This window comes from Gopherus flavomarginatus, chromosome 1 (assembly GCF_025201925.1).
Source record: "Gopherus flavomarginatus isolate rGopFla2 chromosome 1, rGopFla2.mat.asm, whole genome shotgun sequence".
NCBI lineage: Eukaryota > Metazoa > Chordata > Testudines > Testudinidae > Gopherus > Gopherus flavomarginatus.
The window spans coordinates 76,038,645-76,064,842 of NC_066617.1; the positions used below are offsets into that span (position 1 = coordinate 76,038,645).

The following is a 26,198-nucleotide window of genomic DNA, read 5'->3' on the forward strand; positions in this document are numbered from 1 at the left end:
TTTTGAAACTCTCTCGGCTGTTCCCACAGGAATCTGAGCTTATAGAACTAAGAGAAACCATTGAAATGCTGAAAGCCCAGAATTCTGCTGCGCAGGCTGCTATTCAAGGAGCTTTGAATGGCCCTGATCATGCCCACAAAGGTATGTTTTTGTCACTGTCAAAGTAAGTACTAATTTGTTCCCCAGAGAAGAACAAAGCTGCTGGTTTTCTCTTATTTTGATGACAGTATCTGTAGCAAGGATGAGAGAATTCTGGAGTCAGTGTTTGTCACATTTGTTGTTTTTCCACAGCTGGAAAACTTGCATGTATCACCTATGTGCCAAACAATTCTTGGAACCCAGGCTTCTCAAAGTTGTATGATCAGGAATCAGTGGCTAAGTGCTGAAAATTAACCCTTTCAGTACACCTGTGGGTATAAAACATGTCCAAGTAGGGTGACCAGATGTCCCAATTTTATAGGGACAGTCCCGACAGTTCGGGCCTTTTCTTATATAGGCTCCTATTACCCCCCACACCCTGTCCTGATTTTTCGCACTTGCTATCTGGTCACCCTATGTCCAAGACAATAGTCAAATGTAAGAAAGAATACAGCAAAACATGACCAGAAGTTAGAAATCCACTCTAAATTGCAGCTCTGAATGTTGTTGCACCCATGACGTCAGCACTGGACTGAGCAGCAGCTCAAGGGGTGCGCAGAAGGTGCCAGCTCAGCCCAGTGAATTCCAGAGGCTGAATCCTCTTTTTCTTGTAATTTAGACAGACATCACATGACAAACCATATATTGCAAAGGTGTTCAGTACCATTCATGTTGTTAAGCAACAGCCACAAAAGGAATAAATAACTAGAGAAGAAAGAATGATAGTGAAAGTGACTTTTTGTAAATGTCATTGATCTTTTTTTATAAGTAGCATTATTTATGAACATCTAGCCCAAGACTGTTTTATTAAATGTCTTCAATACAATGTAGCTTAATTCTAGAAAATAGCACTTCTGAATAATTCCTTTAAAAAATAGTTCCTCTGAGTATTCTGAGGTGTATGCAAGGAGTATATATTCTGGTAATTAGTGTATGGCTATTAGAGACTTAAAAAAATAATAAAACCACTGCCACTGAGGTTAAATTATAATAAAACCAAAAGCTTCACTGACCTATTATCCACTTCCAATATCCTTCACCTTCCATGTCTTTTATTATGTTTTATTTTCAATAAACTACTGGTTGCTGATTCCCAGGGTGGCATGTCAGGGAAAAGCATCTTGCTTCAAAATCCAATTCAGCCAAGGGTCAAACAGTGTCCAGACCCTTCATACAACAGCCCTGTAAGAAATAAGTCAGTGCTTTGAAAATTATTTAAGCAATTGAACTGTAACATAGTTAGTCCTCAATCCTGGACAAGCATTTGCTTAAATATAAGGGTCCAATTGCATGGATTGCTGTCCAGGATTGGCACCTCAGTGAGAGACTCCTATTCAACAAGATGCTTAAACTTGTACCTGGCTTTATGTATGCACGTAGCCCATGAACTTCAATGGGACTACTCACATGCCAAAATGCCTTGTTGAATCACGGCTAGAAAAAACATTAATGCCAGTTACATATATTATGTGTATTTTGGCTCCTTTAGAGAAAGAAGGTGCTGCATAAATGTAAGTATGGTTATTACATTGAAACTAGAGTCCATATTACAGGTGGACAGATGGTTTATACACTATTTTCTTCTTCTTTTTTTAGATTTGCTTATAAGACGACAACATTCCTCAGAAAGTGTTTCCAGCATCAACAGTGCCACAAGCCATTCAAGCATTGGCAGCGGTAATGATGCTGAGTCCAAGAAAAAGAAAAAGAAAAACTGGGTACGTGCTCAGCGGGTTTAAACCCATCGCCTAGATATTATGTAGCTTCCTCGTTCCTGAATAGCATAATGGCCCATTTCATCTACAATATCCTTGTGGGGCCAGAGAGATATGGAGCAGTTCATACCTAGTCACAGTGTTGTGATGTTATCTGCAAGCCAAAAATTGTTGATCACCAGTGGGAAATTGTTTACATCAGTCAGGATCAATTTAAAATAAATATATAAAATTAAAATAGCTGCTATGATCAAACAAATGACTTGGCTTTGATAACACTGTTTTAATTTTCTTTAGTAAAATGGATTGACTCAAAAATGTTTCTGAACAATGAGCTGAAATCTGTTAATAGTTCAAACAGTGAACAAGATACAGTGTTTAGAGAAATAAAGTTTTTTAATCAAACAAATCACAAAGATATCACACAGTATGAAAGTTTTATTGGAATATTTTCTATACATAATAAAAAATATGTTTTTGTTGTTTAAAAAATGTTTATGCAGGTAATATTTTAAAATACTCATCAGCCTTCATTCCCTTGATTTGTAATTCCCCACTCTTTCATGTTTCTGCAAGGTGAACTCTAGAGGAAGTGAGGTGAATATAAACCATGGAAAATTTGGCATGCATTTATAAAGAACCCTATCTTGGCATGATTGCTATTCATTTTGGCAGTAGGCTTTTGTACCTTCTAAAAACAGATTATCCTGTATGTCTTCTCAGTTTGTCTCTATTCATTTTAATCTTAAAGTTTAAAATGTAGAAAGGGGGAGTGTAGCCAAAATCCATTTCTTTCTTGTTAAAAATCATGAGCTGGAAAGAACTTAAATAATATTTTTTTAAGCAGTGGTCACACTCCCCACTCTCCAATTATACCATTGAAGTAAAGTGCTTAAGTGCCTTACTGTTTTGTGAGGGATCAGTTTGTCATCAAGCTTTATACAATTTTAACCAGAGCAATTTTCTGAGGAAAAGCACAATTTTTCCTAATATCAGTTACTCTTCTGAATAGACTAATCTATCAACGAATGGGCTAATTGCAATGTGAAAATTAATTGCAAACAAAACTGTGGTCCTCTTGGTTCCTGAAATAAATGGCTCTTTGGCTATTCTGTCCCTTTTCAATAATGGATAAGAGCTTCTAGCGAGAAAAGGCAATGCTTGTGTATATGAAGAACTTGCTACTTTAAACACAACTGCAATAAAAAAATACATACCTTTCAGCTAATGTTCTTCTCAACAGTAAACTAAAGGGCAAAACTTATATCACAGCTTAAATTCTCTTGCTTCTGATCCTAACTGTAGCAAATTATATGTTTGAATAATTCTACAATTCAAACTCTTAATAGAAAAATAAATTTACAACCACATCAATTGGATTTGTCTTATACTTTTAGCATTTGATATCAGCAATGTCTGCCTGTATTCTAGATACAAAGTGGTTATTTAAAACCAGTCACCTTGAGGGGAATGCCATAGACATGGAATTCCACAGGAGGTTCATGGTTTTAAATGAGCACCCCTTTAGCAAAAGCAATTGATCCTGCACTTTTTCCATAGCATTCAGTTTGCGCTGCGCTGAATTAATTAAAAAAAAACACTGTATCACATCTTTAGAGATACTGTGTTGCATATGTTAATACCCTGCTTCTATATACTGACCTCAGGCAGTGGCTAGGATGGCATCTGCAAACTAACTCCTCAAAACAGAAGCTGCACAAATCCAGAGAGGCAAGGGAAGTAATTTTTTTCTCTTTCTCTTTTCTCCAGCTAAGAAGCTCATTCAAACAGGCCTTTGGAAAGAAAAAGTCCACCAAGCCTCCTTCCTCACATTCTGACATAGAGGAACTCACCGATTCATCTCTTCCATCATCACCCAAATTGCCCCACAACTCAGGGGACTGTGGGACATTGTCAATGAAACCATCACAGTCAGCATCTGCGTAAGTCTCTCTTTCTATACTAGTTGCTCTTATTAAATATCTGGACTGTGAAACAGACCTCTTTAAGCCTGGCCAGTTCTATCTCAGATACGATCACCAACATCCGCTACCTTTTCATCTCTCTCTCTCTCTCTCTCTCTCTCTCTCTCTCTCTCTCTCCATCCCTTATCTCCTGGTTCTGACAAAAACCTGCATTCCCCATTTAACCACTGCTTCTGCAGCAGTGTAGTCTTATAGCAAACCTCCTCCTTCTCTCACACCCCTTGTGTTAAGTTATCCCCAGATAGCTGTGTTGAGGGCATTGGGCTTTTCTCAGTCTTCCTTGCAATGTTCTGCCCCAGCTTCTCCTTTGAACAATGCTCCATCGGACAACACTCTCCTCCCTCTATGTTGCTGTCATGTACCATCCCCCTGGCTCCTTCCCATCTCCCCTTCTGAAAACATCCCATGAACTGCTGGACATCCTTCCCTACAGATTTGTTCTCTGTGCCACCAGTTCTGTGATATTCTCAGTCAAACAACACTATTTCTCCACTGTGACTCCTACATCCGCAACACCAACCACTTAGTCACTTTCACTCCCTCCTGAAATTCTCTCCTTTTGCTGCACCCTCCTCCACACACACAAACTAGCTGACTTGTAAAAGAGAAGCTTAACTTTGTCTTCCCTCCCTTCCTTCCCTCATCCTCTCTCCCACCACCTTTCCTCACCAGCTCCATTTTATTCCTTCCCTCTGTCGCTGACACCAATCTCACTTGCTTATTGTCTTATTGCCTCTACGCTCAGCACCTTTCTCTATATCTCCCTCCCTCTATGCTGGCTTTTTCTCCACAAAGAAAAAAGCATAGTCAAGGATCCCCCAACCTCAAGAAACCACCCTTGATTTCCTTTATTTTTTAACTACCATTCCATCTGCTCTCCTCCCTTCACTGCTAAATTCACTGAATGTACCATCTAGAACAATTATTATAGAGTCCAAGGCCAGGAGAGACCATTGTGATCATCTAGTCTGATCTCCTGTGTCACACAGACCATAGAATTCCCAAAAATGATTCCTAGAGCAGATCTTTTAGAAAAGCATCCAATCTTGGCTTAAAAATTGTCAGTAAGGGAGAATCCACCACAATCCGTTTTAGATTGTTCCAATGGTTAATTACTGTCACTGTTAAAATGTTACACCTTATTGCCAGTCTGAAGTTGTCCAGCTTCAACTCCTAACCATCAGATTATATTACTCTTTTCTGTGCTAAACTGGAGAGTCCTGGGAAGGGCATTGCTGATTAGGGGGCTAGGCCTCTGATCACCCTGCCTCCAATATTTCTCCTGGGCACAATCACACCCTGCTTTTGTCTTCTTTTTGGATGGGTGTTGACTAAACCCACTGGTCAGGTCACCAGTCAGTCTTATCTCTCCTTGGGGTGACTGAATCCCAAGGAAGATATGGAATCCCCTGCCATCATGACTGGGGAGAGGCCCTTCAGTCCATCTTTTGACCCCTGTGGGGTCTCAGCTGTGGGGTTCTAAAAGTCTTTACCCTCTCCTTCCTCCCTCAAGGGAGAGTCTGGAAGGGAGGGTTTCCATGCCCGCTGTAAGGAGGGGAGTTGGTAAGGGTGCCCGGGCCCTCCCTCTCCACCAGACTCCAGCTCTATAAGAGGCACCAATGTCCAACACCCAGGAGTGCCTTCTGGTTGTCTCCCTGGGCCATTTCCTACCACCCACTTTCTCACCAAAGTCTTACAGTTTGCCTCAAAGTAGTAAAATAAAAAGAGAATAATTGAACCTTCAGCCCCTTTGGGCTCAGTGGGCAACCTCTCTTTCAATGAAAACGCTTCTGCAGCACCTTTCTGCAGGAGCTCCCGAAGCAGGTCTTTCTCCCTGCCCTGTCAAGCTGCTTCTGAGCTGTCTGACTCCATTTTCCACTCCACCTCCAGCTCAAGCATACTCTCCAGTATGTATGAGTGGAGTGGCTGGTTAGGGTCACCTGGGCCCAGAGTTGCTCTTTACCCCCTTCAGTTCTAGTGCAGGGTATATACACCCCATCACATGCTCTCCCCCTCAAGTTCAGTCCTGGGGTACCACTATGGATCCTTGTTCTTCCCCTACCCATGAAAAAAACTCCATTTTCTTATGGTCCCTTGCTGCTTGGTGAATTACTTGGAAACTATAGGGTTGCAAGAAAAGCTACCATTGCATGATCCTAGGGTTGGAATCTTTCATCAAATCCAGCCAACAGAAGGGTGCCTGGTCTATTACTAAAAGGAAATGATTCCCCAACAAATAATATTGTAAGGCATCTATGATCCACTTCAGGACCAGGGTCTCCTTCTCAGTGACAGAGTAGGATACTTGGGAAAACAGCTTTCTGCTAAGGTAAAGAATGGTATGTTCTCCCTCTTTAAAAGTGCTGCCCCAAGAATCACATCTGAAGTTTCAGTCTGCAGTATGAATCATCTTGGAAAAGTCTGTGCTTGAGAGAACTAGTTCCCAACTTAGCTGACCTTGCAGCATCTTGAATGCCTTGTCGCAGGTTTCAGATCACTGAATTTTTTTAGGGCTTGTGTCTTTTATCAGATTTGCCAGGGGGGCCACAACAGTGGCAAAACTTGATACAAAGAATCTATAATAGCTGGAAAGGCCCAGGAAGCAACACTCTTGCTTTTTTTGGTGGTTGGCATGGAACATTGATCCAAGACTTGTACTTTGCCAATCTGCAGCTTCAGACACCTGTCACCTATTTTATAGCAGAGGTTAGTTACCTCCCAGCTGGCCAGTCAAAATTGGGCAGAGTTGTCCATTAGTCCTGCCTCTTTGAGGGCTGACAGTGATGTGGTAATGTGTTTTAGGTGATCGTTCACTCATTGCTAGAAATGACAATATCTTTGCTGTATGCCACAGTTTAACATCCATGGGTACTTGGTTCATTAGGCATTGGAAGGGAGCTGTGGCCCTGTGAAGAACAAATGGGATGGTCTTAAAGTTGTAGACACCAAAGGGGGTAGAAAATGCAGCCTTCTCTGCTAATTTGGTTGTCAGAGGAATCTGCCAATAACATTTTATTAGATCAAAAGTGGATATATACTTGGCAGCTCCTAGCCTGTTCAGCAATTCATCTGTCTAGGCATGAGTACTCATTGAATGTCAATTATTGCATTCACTCTGGAAATCAATGCAGATCTATTTTGACCCGCTGAGTTTTGGCACAAGTATTATGGGTATCTACTCACTATGGGATTCTTCAGCCACCACTGAGTTCAGCATGGCCTGCAGTTCTTGATGGACTATCTCTCAAATTTTCAATGGAAGGGGGGTCAAAGGATTTCTTGGACCTTTTCCTCATTTTGGTGTCCATGTGATGGTAGATTCCTCCTGGCAGCACTGAGAATACTGAGCTTCAATCAGTTTTCATAATTGTTGTTTTTGTTCAGGCTGGAGTTCTCCCTCCATTGGTATTGGCCCTGCATCATGGTGCTTGCAGGGTGATCTAGTGAGGGTTGTGGGGGAAGAGGTGCTATGAGAAGGCCTTTTTGGTCCCCCAAGCCTGTAGCAGTTCCACTTGATATATTTGCATTTCCTGGCTGGTAGATTCCATAAATGACCACCCCCACCCTTTGTAAGGACCCAGGGACTAGAACCTGAATCTGAAAAGCCTGGGGTGGTTGATATTTCCACAGTGCCACTGGAAGGCCCTGTAGAAGCACATACAGGGGTCACTGTGGAGAATTGGTGCCGCAGAAAGTACCAGTCACAAAACCCAGAGTGACTGTACCCTGTGGCCCTCTGATTGGACAAGTGCCCCTACTTAACCCCAGGGGCTGTCCCAGGAAGTTGTCTGGCCACCACACAGATCTTGGTCTGTTACTTTGCCAGACTTTGCCTTGTCCCCTGATCTCTAGTCTCTGACTCCAGCCTGATTTTGTCCCTGACTACTACCTCATGATCCTAACCTGGGATTGCCTCTGAGCTCCAGTCTCTCAGTCCAGCCTGACTTCAACCCTGATTCTTGTTTACAGAGCTTGGCCTTGAGATTCCTCTATCTCTGGCCTGGCAACTTCTGTCCCTGGCGGGCAGACGTCAGCCCAGCTGTGACCGCCTACACCCTGGTCCCTTACACCCTTCCTTCCACCTCAAATGGATCCTGCCACTTGGTCAGTCGCTTTGAATTTGAGGTCAACAGCAACAATAATACCCTATCCCTGGGCCCAAATTCTCACATCCTGGCCCTTTGGTTGCAGGCCTGTTTCTGGTTCTGTTGGGATTTCAGCAGGTTTTCTTTAGCAAAAGCCCTCAGTTGGCTTTTTCACGATGGTGGTCTAGGATCCTGCATGGCTTTCTCCCATATTGTAGTTTGAATGGTGAGAACCCTGTCAGTGCCTGTGGCACTTCATGGATGGCAGAAAGGAATGTGGGAGTTACTGATCCCAGTGATGGTGATCCAAGGTCACAAATTTCCTAAGCATCTCTTTCAGTGTCTTACTGAAGCGCTCCAACAGCCCATCTGTCCAGGGGTGGCAGACCAAAGTTTGCAAGGCCTTGATTTTCAAGAGGTTGCACAGTTCCCCCATTAGCTTTGAAGTAAAGTCAGCCTTCTGGTCAGTCATTTCGCTTTCGGTATTCCCACACGTGCACAAGCCCTCATCAGTTCAGTGGTGACGGTGGCTGCAGTGGTTGAGTGAAGGGGGATGGCCTGCTATATTGTAATATGAATCTTTATCTCTTTTTCTCATATATAAAATACTTGTACATGTTGTTGATATAGTCAGGCTAAAGTCTAACATTTTCCCTTCTTTAGTTTGCCATGTAATGTTTTTATATGCCATGAACTACATCTTTTTTCCTTTGCAGAGGTTTCTTTTTAATTTTTCTGACCTGAGTCTCATGTTCTAAACCATTGCCTTTTCTTTCCTCCGCTTACTTCTGTCTGTCTAATGTGTGTATATGCAGGTCATCTCTAATCTGGGCACCAAAGAAAAGGCAAAATGGTCATGTGATATACAAGCATAGATCCCGGTAAAAAGGAGTGTGAGGCATGGAATTGCATATCCAAGTGCTAAACTGAAGTGTGTGTCATTTTCTTTCCCAAAATGCATTTGCATGCATTCTGGCAATTAAGAGCTGACCTCTGTTTCATGTTTGCATACTAGTAGCAATAATAATACTGATTATGTAGTGCTTTCCATCTTTAAAGTATTTTATGAACATTAACTATTTAGAAGAAGTAATAAAACCAAAATAACATCAGAGTAAATTGACTGCAAGCGTTGACTGGTGCTGAAGTGTGGCAGAAACTTCTTGTTCCATATTCTGGCAGCTTTATGTTATGGAATGGATTTAATTAAGATAGCAAGTGGGTTCTGGGACATGGTGTTCTATGTTACAGGTGAGGCAAATTGTACCATTGTAGAATGAGAATCAGGTAACTACTGGGCTTCATGAGACAAAGTCAAGTGAAATGCTTCTGTCTCTGTAACCACATGACACAATGATCTCCATTGTAAAAATCAACATTTAGCCAGTTACATATTTACCCTATTATATGTATAAGTAAATAACTGCAGTATTTGAGAAACCAGATATTATAATGGGGTGACTATAGGTAAATATGACAGCCCCTGCAGGAACTGTCTTTTAGATCATAAGGGTAGGAGCTGTATTTTTGTGTATTGCACAGCACAAAGCACACTATTGGTGTCTAATAACTAGTATGTAACAATAGTTTAATTTGACCACCATAGTTCCATTTTGATCACCGATACCTGGGGAATTTGTACCCTTTGCACAGAAAAAGTAACACGGCTCAGAAATATAGTTCAAGCTATTTGAGGATACAGCCATTCCACATTTGAAAAAAACAAGCATGTAAAAAAAATTCTATTTTTTTGTACATATTCAGTTGTTTGCATCTGTTTTTTTTCCACCACAGGAAACTAAATAAATTTGGAGGATAAAAAAGAAATGATCATTTCATCTGGATATTTTTACTTTTTTTTCTTTATTATTATTTTGCAGTTTGAACCTCTTCATATTGCTTTCATAAAATTCTCTCTCCATTCTTAGGTTTTACCAGGAGCAACCATTTTCTGTTCTGTGATATGGAATAATAACACTGCTCACAGGAGAAAAGCTTGCTTTAATCTCCCGCCTATTTTCCTTCTCCTCTTTAGGATATGTGAGTGCACAGAGGCAGAGGCTGAAATTATTCTACAGCTAAAGAGTGAGTTGAGGGAAAAAGAGCTAAAGTTAACAGACATTCGTCTCGAGGCCCTCAGCTCAGCACACCATCTTGATCAGATTCGTGAAGCCATGAACCGCATGCAGGTCAGTGCAGTGGCATAAGTAAGTAGAGTAGTGCTCACGTAAAGCATTCTTGTTTGGTTTTTAACTCCTTCCCTTTATTTTATGTTGTTTATTTAAAAAAATTTACACAGGAACATGAGAGATTGATAGCACTTCCTAGAGACAGGCTTGATGACTCTAGATATATATTATAATGATAATATTAATTCATATCATTTATATTACACTAGCAATCAAAATGTGTGTTGCAGATGTAACCCTTCTGCCCCTCTGAGTTGGCAGCAACAAGGGCCGGGTTCAGTATCCAGGGGTTCCGTTTCAGTAACACAATGCATAACCGGCTCGAGCCCCCACCCAGTGACCTGGGACACTCATATACCACACCCCCCTGGGCGCCTCTAGGAGGCAATACTTCCCCTCTCGCAAGCACGGAGTCTGAGTGTAGCAAAATCCTTTTAATAAAGGAAGGAATCAATGTGGCATCCCACTGGAGAAACACCACAAACAGGGTTATAATACAAACCATAAACAAAAAAACCCACCTCCAAGTACGTTTGGCACTGTCCTTTTTCCTCTTAGGGTTTTAAGTCCAATCACCCCAAAGTCCAACAACCCAAAAGTCTCTGGTCAATGCCACCCCAGAGTTCGAGAGTTTATCTGTAGAGGTCCCTCCCCCCAGCCTGGGTAGAAAGGGGCACCTTACGTGGTCCGGGGCCAACTGCCCTGCCTCTCCGTGGGTTCTGCTTCTGCCTTCTCCACGAACTGCTCTGCTTTACCAGCCGCTCCACTCTGCTCCTCCAGCCATCCTCAGAAACTGCTCCGCTCCACCAGCTGCTCTGCTCCATGAGCTGCTCTGCAAACTGCTCGGCTCCGCTCGCTCTGTGGGCCGCTCCACCCGTCCCACAGGTACTCCGCTCTGCCAGCCGCGCTGCTGCCACCAGCGGTCCCGTGATCCGCTCCAGCCGTCCCCGCAACTGCTCCACTCCACCAGCTGCTCTGTTCCACAGTATATCTTCAGGCTCCCCCACTAGTTAGCACAGTACTCAGTGCTCTCAGCTCAGTTATTTCAGCTCTTTAGTGATTTCAACTCTTAGTGATCTCAGCTCTTAGTGGGGGAGCCCCAGTGCTAGTACACCATTAGCTCAAAGTGAATTCAGTTCAGTAACCTGTATTTAGATTCTTGAGGGAATAAAAAAAAATCAACTCTGACATTCCACAGTGAAGAGAGGAGGGGGTGCAACTGGTGCTTCTGGCTCCACAAGGAGACTGCACCACCAGGTACAGATACCTGTCCCCAGCCTCTCTCAATTCACTGGGGTTTTGGAACCCATGTCCCTTGTCTAGCAAGTACCACCCAACTGAGAGTGAGTCATTTGTCACCAAGCAGTCCCACAGCTCAGCAGTCTGGGATAGGGTAGGCGTGCCTATGCAAATACACTCTCTGACATTCTTTCCACCAGATGTCAGGGTAGAGCTTATCCTGACTCTGCTTACACAGATACATAGGAAGACATAATCACTTCCCTAAGGCTTTTACAATCTGAAAAGGCTTGGGTGGGAAGAAGAGATATGACAGACAAGCAGAGAGATTGGGAAGCTGATTGTTACACAGCTTGCTAATTCTGTGTGGAGGGGACTAGCCCCTCTGCTGGACTCATTAGTTCCTGACCCAAATCTTCTCCACAAACCCAACCAATTTGTTTTTACTAGCTCACTAAAATTCTTGCTTAATTATTACCCATGAAGCCCCTCTCATGTCCTCTCTCAACCCAGCTTCTCAGCCTGCATCTTCTCAACCTTTGCCTGCTGACAAACTTCCCTTCCATCTGCATGAGACCTTATTCTGTGAAGAAAGGGGAAATCCAGAAAATCATACTGCATTCATTGGAAGAGTCCTGGAGGGTTGGAGGCATGCTGGCTGCTCCCACCATTACAGGATCCATCTCTGGAGCTCCTAGCAGCAGTTTCAATCTTCACCACAGAGCCCTGCTGATTTCGGCCCTACCTATGTTCAGTCTTAGCTGCACCTTCCCATTCCTACACCCTCATCTGAACATTCAGTCTCCCAAGTGCAAAAATGAGCTCATAGAGTCTGGAACCTGAAATAGCAGGGAAATTCTGAGAAGGGTCCAGCCCAGGTGTGCTCCTAGGATGGACAGAATGGTTTGCTGTGGCCACATGACTCTACAGGGTTGGGACAGTGCATGGCTAGTTCCCAGCCCCCTGATGCTCCTGGCTATCACTGTTGTTGCCCTGTTTCTCTTTCCTAGAGCATTCTTAAAAGGAAAACCTTCCTGGGCTCTCCAGCCCACATAGTGTTTCTGCGAGTGGAGGGGAAAATAAGTTCTTTAGCACTATACTGTACATACTCAAAGCACCCTAAAACCTTCCCAACACAGATTTCTCATTGCCCTTCAGTTCTAATGTGCCTCAGCTGGGCAAACTGGTGTAGTTTATAATTTTATATATGGTGGGGAAGGGTTTGATGTCACATGACTCATTTCACGAGCCCTATTCCAGGTTTGAACCCAGGTGCCTTTATTACCTGCTGGCATTTTTTACATATTTGACCCCTTCTCTTTACTTCCCACTATTCTTTGCTTGTTTGGTTTCTTTCGTGCGGGGAGGGGAAGGGGATGCTATCCTTTATTTTTTTAACTCTTAAAATGTGGTTGAAGAGCCTTTATGAAAGTTTCAGACTCTTAGAAGAGTGTGAGTGAATATGGAATTAAATCTGATGTGCAATGCCATCTCCAAGAATAAGCAGTTGCTTTGTTCTGTGTTTCATGAAGCATCTAAAAGCTAGATTTAGCTGGTACCAGGCCGTGCTCAGGCTAAGTTTTCATTTGATTATTGTAAACTCAATAATCTCTCGGCACCACAGAGGATTTAGCTAACAAAAAAATCCTGACTGTTCTGATTCATCTGTCACTATATGTTTTCATCAAAAGGGGTTTTTTGGCTCTTATGTGAGCGAGACCATGTTGGGATGATCAAAAACTGTCTGATGTCAACAAGGGTTATGAAACAGTTAAACTATCTTATTTTTATTGTTTGGTTTTCATTTCATATCTCCTTGGTGATGTCATTGATTCAATGTACTTCTAGCGGCAATGGTAGTCTGCTGTGACTTTAGCAGCATTATCTAACTGAGATTTTAGTAACCACTTAAAGGAAATAACTATTACATAAGATATTTGACCAAGAAAAATGGCTTTCTGAAGTGAAAATTCCAAGTGCAATAGGTTAGATCTGTACTAAACACAAGGACTTGAACATTGTGTTGATCAGTGGTGATACTGATGCAAGAGTAAAAGGAACTTTTAGCAGTCCCCCCTCCCATTTCAGCACTGAAGGGAATCCAGTTTCCACTTATTGTATTGTATTGTTGATGTATTGTTACATGCTGCGACAGAGATGCTAAAACAGTTAGCTCGTGCTGGTGAGCAGCAAGCTGCCTGAACAACCACCCAGTGCTCAATGGTTTTCAGAGACAAAAATCTCCCATGTTTCTATACTGATTTCTTTTTGTTTTAGAATGAAATTGAGATTCTGAAAGCTGAAAATGATCGCTTAAAGGCAGAGACCGGAAATACTGGGAAGCCGGCTCGACCATCTTCTGAGTCTTCAAGCAGCACATCCTCCTCTTCATCACGGCAATCATTAGGGCTTTCTCTGAACAACTTGAATATCACAGACTCTGTTACGTCAGGTGAAGGTCCATATTTCAAATGTTCCTTCTGAAACTACACATGCATTAATTTGTACACATAAACCTCAGATTTGCATGTGCTACTGGATGTTTGCACATGGACATCACAAATAGTTTTGGTGATCTCATTTGAAAATTTGGCTTTAGAAGTCAGAGAATAGTAATATCAGATTATTTATCCTCCACACAGTGTGTTCCTAGCTCCTATCAATGTTTTTCTTTGATTTTTGTATGCTACAGGTTGATATTTGATAAGAAGGGCACCATTGTAGAACAGGTGCCAAAGAACTGCTGAAATGTGCATCTTTGTGGGACAGATGTGAGAGTAGTTGCTAAAACTTTCCCTTTTATCTACAGATATTGTATTGTTTATTTCCTACGGATTCCTTAAAGATGCACCATTTCTGCAATCAGGAAGGAAAGTGGACCCTGTTTAGAGTTAGATTTGAGTAATTTGTTGTAGAATGTAGATTTGTAGTCTAGGTTGGGATGACCTTTTTTCTTTCCGCATACAGTCGGGTCCAGATCAGTCGATTTACCAGATCAGTCCAATCCTGCTCTGCTCACTAAATCCTCTTATTGACTTCTGTGGGAATCCCCATGTAGAAAAGCAACCAGGATTTAAGTTCTGAACATTCACACATTATACAATACTGTAGTGTCTGAGAATAGATAATCCCAATCTCCCCACTGTACTCTTTCTGCACTCATTGCATACAGTGGCCAAGAAACAGGAGTACTGTCTCAACTGTTAAAACAATGAGCATAGCAGAAGCAGAGAGACTATCAGTAATGCAAATCTGTAGGAAATATAATGCAATCTCTGGAAGCAATGACAGTGTGGCTAATAATTATAGAAAGAGTCTGGGCAATAGTACAGCTGGGGATGTGCCAAACTGCCTGACAATAATTTGAGTTGGCAGTCAGTCCTAGTATCTTGCCAGTCATTGATTACATGGGTATTTGAGCCTCTCTTCTGGTTTAATTTTATATTTTATATGAAAATCAGCATGTTTTTCTTTACACGCCAGCCATTTTATTGCTTGAATTAACTCACTGAATAGATGAGGCTGTGTTGTCCCTGGACATGGCATGAAGTATTTCTTCTACTGCAAACACATTCATTCAGTACCAGGAAGGAAAAGTCTTATTGTGCTTTCCCCCCCACCCTTACTCTATGAAAGGAAGCCCCCAATACCAGAGCAGTGGTCCATTCAATAGTACTAAACTTAGACATTTTTTCATGAATAGATCCTGAAATTGCAGCTCCAGATCTCTTGTTTCTGACTAAATCTAGAGTTCTATTAAGTCAGATACAGCAAAAAAATACTATAGACTGTGTATAATTCTGTGTGTGCTATTTATGCATGCTCTTCTAGTATGCAATCTGATTACTTCTGATTATAAGAACTAACCAGTCTGAGGCACACGGAGGGGAGGAAGATCCCATTCAAACGTGTACCCATTCCAATCTAAACACTGCATATCATTTTGCTATGGCAGCAGGAAGCTTGCAAGTGTGGGAAGTTTCCACCATCGAATCTTCTGGTACTTTTGTAGAGACCAAGAGGTTATTAACCAGAGGCTCTGGAGCTATGGTCCAGTTAAGCATGCTTGAGGGCTGCAACACCTGATGCTGATGAAGCCCTGACTGGAGTCTGCTCCATTGGCAATGCAAGCTAGAATGGGGAAGAATGGAGATTTTGAATTATTCAGATAGTTAGTGAAAAGCCCCCAGGAGTGGAAGCCTTCATGCTATGCTAAAAAAAATATTGTGGGGAAAGGGCAGTTTGGGTTCCTTGCAGGAATATTATGGCCTCAGCACCTAACAGGAGCTCTGTTGAAGGAGCTGGTGAAGAGGTAGGTCAGGAAACAGATGACTAGGGGAAGATGGAGATTCTCTCTACCTCCAAGACCTCTGTTAAGTCCTGCATTACAACCCTATCATCAGAGAAGTGGCTGGACACTGAGTGAGTCCAGACTGAATACAAAGCAGTTTCCTGGGCAAATTCCTCTTCCTTCAGATCAAGGAAGTTGATGATATGAAAAGAACAGTAAGGGAATGCAGCTCTAGAAGCTGCATTCATGAGGAAAGATGGACTCTTCCATGTAACTATGCTTCATCGGTATAAGGTAAAGTCTGTTGGGAAGGGAAGGTAAAACCCAATGGGCTTATAGCAACAAGAGTTTTGGCTTCAGGATTTGCTATTTTTCAGCTGACAGCATTTTAAAGGGAAAGGTGGCTATCCAAAGGTTATGTTTCTACATAATATGAGGTTTAAACTAGGTTATCAAATGAATCCATGGTAGTTTTGAACACACTCCAGTAAGAAAAGCAAAGAAAAAAAATGTATTGTAGCTAACGGAATGTATAGGGCCTCAACTCGGGATACACACAACCAAAGCTTATTAGGAATGATTGCCTTCATCAGCTGACAAATCATTACTTTTTCATTTCTAACAGCAATTAAAGTGACCATACTGCATATTGTTGTTATAGCAGCCTTTCTTACTAAAAGACCTTGCAACAAACATTAAAATGAGTAAAATAAAGCTTATATCTCTTCTTAGATTAATCACAGTCTATAATATATGTTTGCTTCTTGTGTTGTAGATATTTTACTGGATGATGTCACAGACGGAGCCCTCCCCAAAGAAGGCCACAGTGTTAAAATTATAGTCACCATAAGTAAGGGCTATGGTCGATCCAAGGTACATTCATTTTCCTGAAGTCCTAGAATCACAGATATAGTAAATATCACCATTATAGTTGAGCTATTTGCATTATTTTCAGTCAGGGACTGAAAGTCAAACATTCAACATACACCCTTTTTCTTTTATCCTTTCTTCTTATATTTTTATCTAATCCAGGCATTGTCAAATGCAGTCCCTACAATCTTCTGCATTATGGCCCATTGCTGCTTTTATGAAGGCTCAGACAGACTAAGTTTAAGTTGGAGTATTCCATACTGGGACCTGTAGTCTCTTCAGATGGGCTTCTGTTAAAAGGGGTGGTCGCTGTAATTTAAGTATAGCCCTTGGCAAGCTGCAAGTATGTTCCTCACATGAACAAAATTGAGATGTCCGAATTAATCAATTTTGAATCATATCCTCATGATCTGATGTTTTATGTTCCAAAAATCTTTCTAATATAGTGTAACCTGTATTTGTATACAGTGAGTCTTACTTTATTTTTATCGCTCAGGTGCCACCACAAGTCTTCATCACTTTTGCACAGGTCCCAAACAACTAAGCTAAAAATATTAGCTCAAAGTCAAAAATTTATAATATAGTTTCAACCGTAGATTTCTTAAACAAAAGAAATCAGTATGACTACTTTGAAGTTAAGTGACTCAGTGTGAAGGGATAGGAGCTTACTTGGTCACAATTCAATATTTTTGTACTGCTAGGCCCAGATCCTGCCCTGCGATAAGGCAGCTTTGTACTACCCCATGAAGCAAATGCCAGCCACTGATGTTTAACTCATGCGTGTAACCCTAAATACAGGAGAAACCTTAGAGCTGTGTGATCTATACAATGTACTTTATTTCTTCATATATAAACAATATAATTAAAATAATAGGTGGACAATGGCATGATGTAAGACTGAAGTGTCCACCTTAACATTACTTATACCTATTTGTATGTGTTAATTACTAAGTTGTAACATTGTAACTTAGAGAACTTTAAATGCATGTGGCAAACTGATTTCCTCCAATTTTAGTCCGGTTTGTGAATTCTCTCTCTTTCTCTTTATAGGATCAAAAGACACAGGCATATTTGATAGGATCCATTGGGGTTAGTGGGAAAACCAAATGGGACGTTTTAGATGGAGTAATTAGACGTCTCTTTAAGGTGAGGCATTTAAAAGTTGGTTTATCAGTTAATTCCATATTCTTTGTCTCCCATAAATTCTCCCTACTTGGTTAGTTTTGACTTACCTAATTCATTTTTTCATATAGCCTAAATTAATGCTTTTGCTCTTTTTTAAGTTTACATATGCTTCTCTGTAATGCATAGATCTGAATCTTCTTTAAATGGGACTCCACCTACACTAAAGTATGTGTTTTAATAACTTGTCTCACGTGAGATGACCATGCATACTTTTATATCTTGCATGTATGTATAATTTTAGGAATATATCTTCCGAGTGGATCCAGCTACTAGCCTGGGTTTAAGCTCCGATTGTATTGCTAGCTACTGTATAGGGGATTTAATCAGAGCCCATAGCCTGGAAGTGCCTGAACTGCTGCCTTGTGGATATCTGGTTGGAGATAATAACATCATCACTGTGAACCTGAAAGGTAAAACCACAACTATGTATTTCAGATATTTTTCTCTTCTTTATTATATCCCTCCCAACCCCTCTATTTATCATTTAAACCTGACTTTTTCTCACCACGTGTCCAGCACAGGAAGTCATCTGTTAGGTAAGTTCTTTGAATGTGTTGTATAGTATTTAGCACATTCAGGCTTCACGCGCTGTAGAAGTATAAATATTAAATAATGCAAAAAATATTTCTCTTCTCTCACTGACTTTAAAGTCACAGCAAAGGACAAATGGTTTTAATAGAGACCAGGGACAAAATTCAAGAATTCCATTCAGAACTGTTTCTAAGCCATCTTGCTTCACAATAGGGACTTCAAACATTTCACAGAGACGCAGGGTTTTTTCTATGTTGGGGCCTTCAAAAGGACTGCGTCATTTGATGTGATATCTTTCTGCTGGTAACCCTTGTTGCTGTCACTTCGACCTTTTTATCTTAAATGCCTTTAACATTTGAAACTCACATCTCTGGTTCACAGAACCTTCTCTTCACATTTACTTTGATTTTGTTGCTCCCACCAATCTACTCATGGTGGTGGTGCTGCTGCTGTTTTATATTTTTGCCCCTTAGGAAGTATCTGTGCAATTCCAATGGTATTCAAACCCTGGAGAAGATAGGATTATAAGATAAGAGCATTTACCTGCTCTCAGCATGGCATGGATGTCAGCAGCCACCATGCTGAATTTATGCTTATTTTAGATATCACCTTGAATGGAGACAAGTTATTTTTTTCTTTTATTCCCAGGAGTGGAAGAAAACAGTTTGGATAGTTTTGTGTTTGATACACTAATTCCTAAGCCAATTACCCAACGGTACTTTAATTTACTGATGGAGCATCACAGAATCATCCTGTCAGGACCCAGTGGCACTGGAAAGACCTATTTAGCCAACAGACTGGCTGAATACATAATAACTAAATTGGGCAGGAAAAAAACTGAGGATGCAATTGCTACTTTTAATGTAGATCACAAATCAAGCAAGGTAAGTTACACTTAAAAATGACAAATTTGTTGCCTGATTTGTAGTGATGAGCAAGAGTTAGACCTGCTAATTTACACAATTCCCTGGTTTTTGTATTTTCCTATAGTGATTGAAACATGCAGCCACAGCTCTTTGTAATCTGAGTGGTGCATCATGATATTGTGTAGAAGAACTGAATTTTGGGGCACTTGTAGGACTTCCACTTCACAGGCTGATAAAGGCAGAATAAAATGCCATTTTAACTCTAGTCCACGGAGTTCCAGTAACTTCTCTCTCTGAAGACATTAGCTGTACAATATAGTGCTAGTCTGACTTGCATTTTGATAGTGAAAATGGTAGCTCAAAATTACTGGATGGGAGTGGAAAGGGTGATCTAGTGCACAGGGCATTGGATTAGCACTTGGGTTCAATTTGTTGCTTAGCACTACATAGGTTCTGGTTGCTGCTGTTTTCCTCTGAATTCTATAGTAGTGGTGCTGATAATACAGTATTTAGTCCCTGCTTCAGACAACATGCAGGTTGAATTAACTATATACCTCACATTGCCAATGTATTCACAGAATAACCAAATTACCAACAAGTAACTCACAAGCTACCTGGTACTCTAAATAGGGTGTGTAAATTGGTTGCTACACCAAAAAAAAAATCAGAAAATCAATATTATTTCTAAAAGTTTTGTGATGAGCATGCAGCGCTGTTAGCATAGATTGAGAAGAAAGTCCACACAGACCATAGAGGCAGGAGCAGCTCCAGGCACCAGTGCACCAAGCTTGTGCCTGAGGTGGCAAGCCGCGGGGGAAGGCGTGCCGGTCTCCGTGAGGGCAGCTGTCAAGATGTCTTCAGTGGCATGCCTGCTGGAGGTCTGCCAGTCCCATGGTTTCGGCAGCAATTATACCGAAGGTGCAGGCATGCCGCCGAATCTGCATTACCAGCAAACCTCCCGCAAGAACGCCGCTGAAAGCTGCCTGACTGCCGTGCTTAGGGCAGCAAAATACACTTCTACCTCGATATAACTCTGTCCTCGGGAGCCAAAAAATCTTATCGCGTTATAGGTGAAACCGCATTATATCGCACTTGCTTTGATCCACCGGAGTGTGCAGCCCAGCCCCCCCCCCCGAGCACTGCTTTACTGCGTTATATCCGAATTCATGTTATATCTGGTCACGTTATATCAAGGTAGAGGTGTACATAGAGCTGCCCCTGCATAGAGGGGATAAGAGAAATATTCCATCATAAACATCTATTTTCATTCCCTTTATGCAAATGATTTGTGATATCATTCACTCTGACAGAGAAGTGCTCAAATTTATCAGAATTATATATGTAGAATATATAATGTGAGTGATTCACAAATATGTTGCTTTGCTGGCTCACTGGCAAGTGTATGTGTGTATTTTTCTTTCATTTTTTTCTTTATTTTGTGTTAAGATTATTTGACAAGTAAACCTTATAGCAGGAGTCAGCAACCCTTCCGAAGTAGTGTGCCAAGTCTTCATTTATTCACTCTAATTTAAGGTTTTGCATGCCAGTAATACATTTTAATGTTTTTAGAAGGTCTCTTTCTCTAAGTCTATAATACATAACTAAACTATTGTTATATGTAAAGTAAATAAGGTTTTTAAAATGTTTAAGAAGCTTAATTTAAAATTAAATTAAAATGCAGAGACCTCCCAGACCCATGGCCAGGACCTGGGCAGTGTGAGTGCCACTGAAAATCAGCTCACGTGCCGCCTTCGGCACACGTGCCATAGGTTGCCTACCCCTGCCTTACAGTTTGTAAGAAAGAAAAAATAAATCCTTGTCATGTGTGCTTGAACAATACAGATGGTGCTACAGAGCTAAACTAGGAAGAAACTCGTGATTTTCCCTCAAGGCACCTGGTCAGAAAAAGCCTAATATATTTATACAACCAAACAAGAACTTTCCCAAAGCAACAAATAACATGTTTCTACTTTAAAAAAATACAATTTTGTGATCACTGATCCAGTATAATGAAAATGAGATTTCTGTCCAAAGTGCCAGGGATTCACAACAAGGATTGTTGAGAGACTGTGTACCAATCTTGTGAAATCACTGGGGCAAATTCTGAGTCATGCGGGAAATGAAAAATCCCTATCCCTGGAAAATGCAGGCTGAGCCATTCTCTCATTGCTGTGCTGTGTGCTATACTGTAGACTGCACACAAGAGACAGCTAAAAAGCTGGACTAGCCAGGAGATTGAGAAACAATAAACCATCAAGAGGAAAACAAATTGTCATGATTACAGACCATTCTTCCCCAACCCCAAATCCACCATTACTCCCCAGGTAGCTAGCTGACAGAGAGAAATAAACGTAAGCAATACACTTTATTGTGGCATGTGACATAGCAGCCCCAAAGGGTTGAACAGGTGGTCTGTGAGAGGATGAAGATGATGGGCAGAAATCTGAGGGAATGGGAGCAGTGAACTAGATAAGATAACAATCTCTTGTTTGAATTGAGTTAATTTGATGTTCCTAAAAGTGCAGGACTATTATGTGAACGAAATAGCTCAGCCTATTGGTAATGGAATATAGAGTCTTTTATTGCGGGATTGCTGAGAAATGTATCCTCGGGATATCAGGACACAAACTTTATTACCTTACCTTTAGTGAGACTTGCCCACATTTTTGTTTTCACTGCACCATGTCAGCTATATATTTTCTCTATATACAGCTGAAACTTCAGTTTTGCCTTGGCTGAGAAACAAGTCTTTGGGGTTATGGGAACTCAGCTGAGACATAAGCATTGGGGGAAATTTCTTAACTCCCCTTTGTGCCTTTGAATATCTCTCCCTACTGTGACTAAATGCATTTTACTTTCCTGTTCTATTTGTTTTCTTTTGCTGAAGGATCTGCGTCAATACCTAGCTAACCTGGCTGAGCAGTGCAGTGCTGACAACAGTGATGCTGATCTCCCTGTAGTAATAATTCTTGATAACCTCCACCATATTGGTTCTTTGAGTGATATCTTCAATGGTTTCCTCAATTGTAAATATAATACATGGTAGGTAGCAGCTCTTCATTTCCCTGCCTTCTGTGCTTAAAACAATTACAAGCTCTTTATTAGTGTGATATGATGAAATATGTTATAAGGAACCCTTGTATCTCTTATATCCCGATTCAGCAAAGTACTTAAGCATGTGCTTAACTTAAAATATGTGAGTAATTCCATCCCGATTCAGCCAAGCACTTGTATGTTCTTCACTTAAAGCATATTTTAACACCCTCTGACTTTAGTGAGATTTAAATGTATGCTTAAAGTTAAGCATGTACTTAAATTCTTTGCTGAATCAGGATCTTAATCCCTTCCGCCACTGTAGAACACATCTGTGTCATGGAACACAGGCATATTAGTTCCAAGGGAAGATCCCAGAGCTTGTGGGAGGGTAACAACAGATGCATAATGGTAGTTATCCATAAGGTGTTTTCCTGGATACAATATGGACCCATGTAGTATGCTATACAGTAGTTGCTGTTTCTGTGGTAGACTTCCTGTTTCCAACAGCTATACTGTGAGCCAAAAATTTACCTGGCTGTAGAAGACTGGAAAAGTTGTTTAAACATAGTACCAAAGGAGAATGTGATTGACTGGCTGTCTTTCATGGTCAAAAAAGAATAAAAAGTAATTAAGGTATTTGAAAACTGCTAGCGGCCTATTAATCAGCCTATTTCTGCTATAAAAGTGCCTGTGGTAGGGGCTTCCCTTCATAAAATATTTGTGTATTATGGCCCAGTGCTCCTAAGATTCACTGGTTCCCAGAAGTAAAACCATTGAACAGCCACAGATAATGAGGTATATGAGCACTCTTTTGCTTTATTTAGTTTTAGTGCTTATGACCACTAGTAAAACGTAAGTATGAAAAGGAAAAAAAATGCAAGAACAAATATACTAAAAATAAGTCGGGCCAGAAATCATTGGAATTTGAGACTAAACAGCATCTGCACTTTCTTTTATCAAAGATGACTCCGGGCAAGATAAAAATAAAGAATATTTTCTGAACTACCTCCTGGATGGATTCTGTGGCAGTGAGGTTCCTACTAAATGTATTACTTTTCTCTTTTTAGTCCCTATATTATTGGAACAATGAACCAAGGGGTTACTTCATCACCAAATCTAGAGCTGCATCACAATTTCAGGTAAATACACTGTCCTTGTCTTTAAATGTGTCTGTTTTCCCCTGTGCAGGCCTCTCAGCCTTTCTTCCTCTAATTCCAGCTTACCCTCCAACACCCATCTTGAATTTAATCAGACTCTACAGTTGTTTGCCTCTTCCCCCTTTCCCTTAATGACACCTGTCTGTGTGGCACTTTTCTACCTGGCAAAACAGACAGAATAACATTCCTGCTACCCCCCCCCCGCCCCCGCCGTGGCAGCAGGGTGTTCCAGATTGTAGTAATATGCCCACTTTATAACATACTGGATTACCATTGGCTAAGGAAGCACAGGCACTGAGATCACCCTTGTAATATGGACTAAATAGATCCTTATGATTTATTATTAGAATTGACTTTTATTTTAGTAGATAACCAGCATTAAACACTACGCCATCGTTTCTGTGTTTAAGATGGAAGGCATTGTTTATTCGCTGTATGATTATCTGATGTTTTCTCTTCTCACATTAGGTGGGTGCTATGTGCTAATCACACAGAACCAGTAAAAGGTTTCCTGGGCAGGTATCTCAGAAGGAAACTGATTGAGACAGAAATAGAAAGGAACATGCGCAATAATGACCTCATCAAGATTATTGACTGGATCCCTAAGACATGGCATCATCTCAACAGCTTTTTAGAAACGCACAGCTCCTCAGATGTGACCATTGGTGAGTCTTTGCAAGGCAGTGTGCTGCTAGCCTTTTCTCAACCAGCAGAGTGAAATAAGGATAAAGCCTGAACCTTACATAAAGTTTGTAGAAATTGAATTGACTTTGTAAAATCTTGTGTTTAAGCTGATACCGAAAACATTAAATCACCATGGGAAACGTGCCTTGCCAACCTGACTGAAACAAGGAAGTAATGGAAATGGTATGAGGAAATCTGTTCTCTTGTGATTTCCATCCTTACTACCTGACTAAAGAGTTTCATATGCAGTGTTTGCCTTGGAAACGTCGACTTGTACCAAGATCGCCACACTAAGAGCATGTTTACACTTAAAAGCTTTGCTGTTTATCAATGTAGTATAGTTAATATAGACACAGTTACACTGGAATAAAAGAGCTTGTGATGATATAGCTAATTTGGATTCACCAAAGTGAAATAAATTATAATGGCATAAGCATTTTTCTCTTGGTGTAACCTTGTCTTCAGTAAGGCTTATGATGGCATAGATATGTTGGCAAAATATCACATCCCTTTAACGTTGCCATTAAAACGTTCCAATATAGTTCAGGCCTTAGAAAAGGGATAGAAGGACTCTAATTTTTTAATAACATAAAACTACACTCAGTACTAGCCAAATTGTAGTGCTGGATAAACATTCTCTGTATTCAAGTTTGCCAAGGTAGTCATCTTTCCTTACATGTTTTGGAGATTTCTTTCCCTCACAGTTCATGTTATTTAACAAAAAACTTTTCTTCCCAGGTCCTCGCCTTTTCCTCCCTTGCCCCATGGATGTTGATGGCTCCAGAGTGTGGTTCACAGACCTTTGGAACTATTCTTTGGTGCCATATCTTCTGGAGGCCGTGAGAGAGGGACTTCAGGTATGTAGGTAAAAACACTGTGTCTTGCTTCAAAAGCAAAAGCATCGTTTTGTATTGTTTTTGTAAGCATTTTCTGGGATACGTTTCAGAAATGTGTCAGAATGATGTGTTATGCTACAGTGACAAAACAAGGGGATAGAATTCTAGAAGTAAGTGCCAGACCCCTTTTGTCCTGCACTTCCTGATGCATGATTTGGCTTTTCTTGAGATGTGCTTGTCTGTGACAGAGGGATACACTCTTGTTCTTCTCTTCACTTCTATGTAATGAAGAGGAGGACTTCAGGGTCACCACATCCATTGCAAGTGAGGGCTTCACAGGGGAAGGACCTCAAGGGCTTTATACTAGTGGATGAACAGGCATAGCAGAGATGTCCACCACATCCCCTCCTACCCCACCCACAACTCTTCCCAACGTAACCCATCTTTCTGCATACACCAAGGGCGTGGACTGCAACTGTTGCAGGAGACAGTTCCCCCATGCTATGGTTATTTTCCATTGGGCTTCTTCAGCCAATTTAAGGCACTTTGCACCAAGGGCTGGTGGACATGAGAATCTGACTCTCTTTTGTCTTACTGCTCCTGAGTTTCCATCTGCTCTAATGTCTCTCTTATTCCCATCTTGTCTGTGGCGTTTTTGCTTCTCTTTTCTTTCTATGTCCTAGCGATTCCCCACTTCCTTGGAGTAATCATTCTACCTGATTTTTTTCCATTTTCTATTTGGCCCCTTTACATTTGTTCTCTTTTTGTTCACTACAACTTTGAATGCTCTGAAAAGAATGAGGAATTCAGAATTCTGAAGACGAGCTCTGTGTAGCTCAAAAGTTTGTGTCTCTCACCAACAGAAGTTGGTCCAATAAAAGATATTATCTCACCTACCTTGTCTCTCTAATATCCTGGGACCAACAAGGCTACAGAAACACTGTGAACAATATGGTATGGAAAGGTAACTTTGGCCAAAAATTAATCTAGTGATACTGCCAACACTGGTGAAATTTCTGCTTCATAGGGTGAGGTTTGGAATCTTCCATTATTGAAGCATCTCTGTTTTCTAAAACTGCTTGAACTAACTGAGATAGAGTACCAAATAACTGATAGGCACAGTTACACCAAGATTAGTGCGGCTTATTTAGACCAGCGGGAAACTAATAAGGAAAAAAAATAGTGGTATTCTCTCATGCTTCGCCCACATGCCAAGTCCCACCCACTTGAGACATTCAAATGAGTCATCTTCATAATATGGTTATGTCTTTTGTTTCTTGAGTACATTAATAAGCAGTGAAATAGCTAACATTTAAACTGTCCTCATTAAACTGCTTAGTTAAAACAAAAATAAACTTGATATCAACAGGAGTAGTTCAATTCATTTTCAC

General features: G+C 40.9%; 1 protein-coding gene across 1 annotated transcript in view; it reads left to right on the forward strand.

The window, feature by feature from the left end:
* Positions 1-26,198, forward strand: part of NAV3 (neuron navigator 3) — a 376,671-nt gene that overhangs the window by 343,948 nt on the left and 6,525 nt on the right. Inside the window, exons 25-37 of the mRNA XM_050935670.1 lie at positions 30-141; positions 1,735-1,856; positions 3,624-3,796; positions 9,959-10,112; positions 13,629-13,803; positions 16,418-16,515; positions 17,563-17,658; positions 17,939-18,107; positions 18,877-19,112; positions 21,982-22,136; positions 23,198-23,269; positions 23,756-23,952; positions 24,710-24,828. Of these exons, the coding sequence (XP_050791627.1) occupies positions 30-141; positions 1,735-1,856; positions 3,624-3,796; positions 9,959-10,112; positions 13,629-13,803; positions 16,418-16,515; positions 17,563-17,658; positions 17,939-18,107; positions 18,877-19,112; positions 21,982-22,136; positions 23,198-23,269; positions 23,756-23,952; positions 24,710-24,828 (1,878 nt within the window). The remainder of the gene's footprint in view (positions 1-29; positions 142-1,734; positions 1,857-3,623; positions 3,797-9,958; positions 10,113-13,628; positions 13,804-16,417; positions 16,516-17,562; positions 17,659-17,938; positions 18,108-18,876; positions 19,113-21,981; positions 22,137-23,197; positions 23,270-23,755; positions 23,953-24,709; positions 24,829-26,198) is intronic.